Source organism: Manis pentadactyla, chromosome 10 (assembly GCF_030020395.1).
Source record: "Manis pentadactyla isolate mManPen7 chromosome 10, mManPen7.hap1, whole genome shotgun sequence".
NCBI lineage: Eukaryota > Metazoa > Chordata > Mammalia > Pholidota > Manidae > Manis > Manis pentadactyla.
In genome coordinates, this window is record NC_080028.1 from 44,934,331 (window position 1) to 44,937,952 (window position 3,622).

The 3,622-nt window shown below is 38.2% G+C and overlaps 1 protein-coding gene across 1 annotated transcript; it reads right to left on the bottom strand.

Annotated features, from left to right (window-relative positions):
• Positions 1 to 1,070: 1,070 nt before the first annotated feature.
• On the bottom strand, positions 1,071 to 1,943 carry LOC118932522 (olfactory receptor 6C2-like). The gene has a single exon (XM_057486774.1). It carries the CDS (start codon positions 1,941 to 1,943, stop codon positions 1,071 to 1,073), a length of 873 nt encoding a protein of 290 aa, XP_057342757.1.
• Positions 1,944 to 3,622: the final 1,679 nt, after the last annotated feature.

The window sequence follows — 3,622 nt, forward strand, 5'->3', positions numbered from 1 at the left end:
TAACATTCTCCTTTTTTTTAACTGAGGAGAAATGGTAATCACATTCTATGAATTTAAGTATACAACTTAAATAATGTTAAATTATAATTGAACATCTGTATACAGTACAAAGTGATTACCACCAAAAGTCTAGTTACCATCCACCACTGTATACTTGACCTCCTCCACCTATATTGCCCACCCACCCCACTAACATTGTTCTTCAATTGAGGGATAATGGAGGTCTGGGTATCGGAAAACTTATCAAACCAAGATTCAGTTTTCTTGCCTGTAAATTCTGGCTCGTTCTCCTTTAGTCTCTATCTAAATACCATCAAAGATAAAGCCAGTAAAGGACATGTAGTAATTGCAGTGTTGTCCTTTCTCTTGTGTTGTCTTCATATTTCAGGAGGCTGTGAACTGATATAATTTCAAGAAATGGCAGTAGAAACGTTTTTTGTGGAAAAAAATGGATTTAAAGGAAAGAATATAGTTCACTGATTTTGAAGTTGCCCCATTAACACCTGTGCTCATTCTTGAATTGTGAACATTTCATAATGAAGAGGTGCTCTGGAATGCACATGTGATCTACTTTCAAGATTTCTGGAAGAATATTGAATTGCTCTTACACATTTAGAGGTTTGATATTAAAGTATTTCCAAAAGTGAGAAATAGTCTCTGGACATCTGTACTCCATATTAGGAGAAGACTATATAATATAGCCAGAAACTGAATTTCATTTATTTGCATTTAATTTCTATGACATTGAGCACTTTGGGACTCAGGTCTCTGGAACATGCATTTATTAAAGAAACCATTCTGAAAAAAAATAAACCTAAAAGAATGAGACATAAATGCCTTGATTTTGACTTTTCAATTATAAGGGGAAAATGCTTTTAGGGAAAGATAATGTTGATAAGACTACAGAATAGGAAGAAACAGTTTATTTGGAAAAGTCATGAATATAGCTCATGGATTATTCATATTTAAATTTAATTTAGTTTAGTCTAAAAAAAATGAATAGTCTCTTACTTCTTTGTGAGAAATCCAATCTGTTTTACCGTGTCTTTGAAGGCATCTTTCACTTTGTTTCAGCGTGTATAAATGAATGGATTAAGCAAAGGGGCAATGGATGTTGTGAGCACAGACACCACTTTATTAATAGCTACTCCATCCTTTGCCGAGGGCTTGATGTAGATGAAGATGCAGCTGCCATAGGTGATGGAAAAAACAACCATGTGGGAGGAGCAGGTGGAAAAGGCCTTTTTCCTTTGCTGGGCAGAAGGGAATCTGAGAATGGTCTTGATGGTGTATGTGTAGGAGAGGACTATACAAACCAAGGTAATAATAAGTGTCACCACAGCAAAACTCAATTCAATTTTCTCTATGAACACTGTGTCTGAGCAGGTTATCTGTAAAATAGGAGATGTATCACATCCTATATGATCAATCACATTTGAGTCACAGAATTCCAGCTGGAGGTGCATGGCAAGGGGTGGGAGGATGATTAACAGGCCTGCAATGATACAGCAAAGAACGAGTGCAGTGCAGACTCTGTTGTTCATGATGGTCATGTAATGCAGGGGCTTACAGACGGCCACATAGCGGTCATAGGACATGGCGGCAAGGAGAAAAAATTCTGTTGCAGCAAAGAGGACAATAAAAAATAAATGGGTGGCACAAGCATTATAAGTAACTGTATTATCTCCAGATATCATGGTGTACAGGAATTTGGGGATACAGACAGTGGTAAATGAAACTTCTAAGAGAGAGAAATTTTGGAGAAAAAAGTACATGGGAGTTTTAAGATGTGAATCCCACAGTGTGAGGGTCATAATGGTGAGGTTCCCAGCCACACTCAATAGGTAGGTGATAAACAAAAATACAAAGCACAAGACTTGTAGTCTTGGGTCATCTGTCAGTCCCAGCAGGATGAATGTTGTTATTGCTGTGTGATTCCTCATCACTGCCTTGTGCCAAGTCAAGGGCGATTCCACCTGAAGAGAGAAGTGTCGCAAGAAGCTGGCCCTGGAACCTGGATGCAAACACCCGGCAAGCAGCTCACACGCACTTCCTTGTTTTCCTTATTGGCCAATTGTTAATGGCAGTGCCTCCGACATCTTATGAGGAGGCAGCTACAGGAAATATCTAAGACAGATCTTATGCTTATAATTCTTTGATTAGCAAGCACATTTACAAAAATGTCAAATAAAAGCCAAAGAAAACATAAATCATATGTGTAATTTGCCATTTCTCAGCAATACTGTTTTGTGGTACAGATCTTATTTGTCTTATCCTGGAGGAAATTAAGTCAGTTTTGAAGTTTTCTTCTACCTTCCTCATCTTTCTATGCTTTTGCACACCAGACTGAAAAGCTCCATTTTCAAAATCAAGATCTATCAATTAGTGTTTTTGTGTGTTTTACAATTTTTAGAGCAGTTTTAGGACCACAGCAATATTGAGCATAAGGTAGAGAGATTCTCCATATCCCTCCTGTCCACACGTGTGAAGCCTATCCCTGGTGTCAGCACTCTCACCAGAGTAGCACGTTTGTAAAATTGGTGGACACACATGGAGACATCAAAGCCCACAGTTTGCATATGTTTCACTCTTGGTGCTGTCTGTTCTATGGGCTTGGAGGAATATTTCATCAGTATTTCACCCTGATCATATTAGGTTGTTATGCTGAATTCTAACAACAGCACATTTATTTAAAAGTGTTAGTTCTGCTCTTTGCATTTCAAATTATCTCGGTTCAGGGAGACAAAAGTTTAAAATATGAAACTGTATCTTTGTTTCTTCTTCCCTGTATATCTAGGCAAATGAAGGTATTTATCAGCCAGTTTTGGGACTGCTTAGGCAGAAAGTTTCCTGAACTGGTGTAAAGAAAGCTTTTCTGGAACCTGAATATCAGCCAGACTGAGTCCTGCTGTGGGTCTCTGGGGTGTGGGCAGGGCCCAGAGGGGAGGATCTGTGGTGTTTGCTCTCTGCACCCTCTGATCAACCCTGTGCTCTTTGCTGTACAACAGTCAGAATCAGTGCCAGGGTGACCTCTTCTTTGAAAAATTTCTGCTGCTCTTCTCCTCAAATCATCTCTTCCATTTACCAACAAACTCCCTAAACCTGCTGCTTATGTTCTTTGAGTTTGGGGATAGGTAACTTGCCCAAGCAACATCCAAAACCAAGTGTACACATATGAGTCAATCAATGTAAATAAATTTTAAAGTACCCTACCTTTTTCACTGACATATTCCACTGTCCATTCTTAGGAGTTTTAAGATGCTCTCAGGAATTCCATTAGGTAGGAGACTGGGAAATTCCTCTCACCTTTATATTCTAACTTACCCTCACTGAGATTAATATTTTAAGCAGCTGCTCTCAGGTATCCATCCTGTAAAAGAAGATCTGGTTAATGCATTCTCGCTGGTGTACTAAGTATTAATAATAAATATATAAGGCTATAATATGTTTTTGTGTTTAGTAGGAGGAATAATTGATAGTTAAATAAGAAAATTTAGGTATAACTGAAGGGTTTGTAGGGAAACTCTACACATTTTATGTAAGAGGAAAAACGAATTCCTTGAGTGTTCCAACAATTGCTCCAGTTCTACCCAATATGTGTTCTGAATAGAGAATCAAACTA

What these genes read in the sequence shown, in the direction of transcription:
- LOC118932522 (XM_057486774.1), bottom strand. Translation starts at nt 1,943, where the DNA reads ATGAGGAATCACACAGCAATAACAACATTCATCCTGCTGGGACTGACA.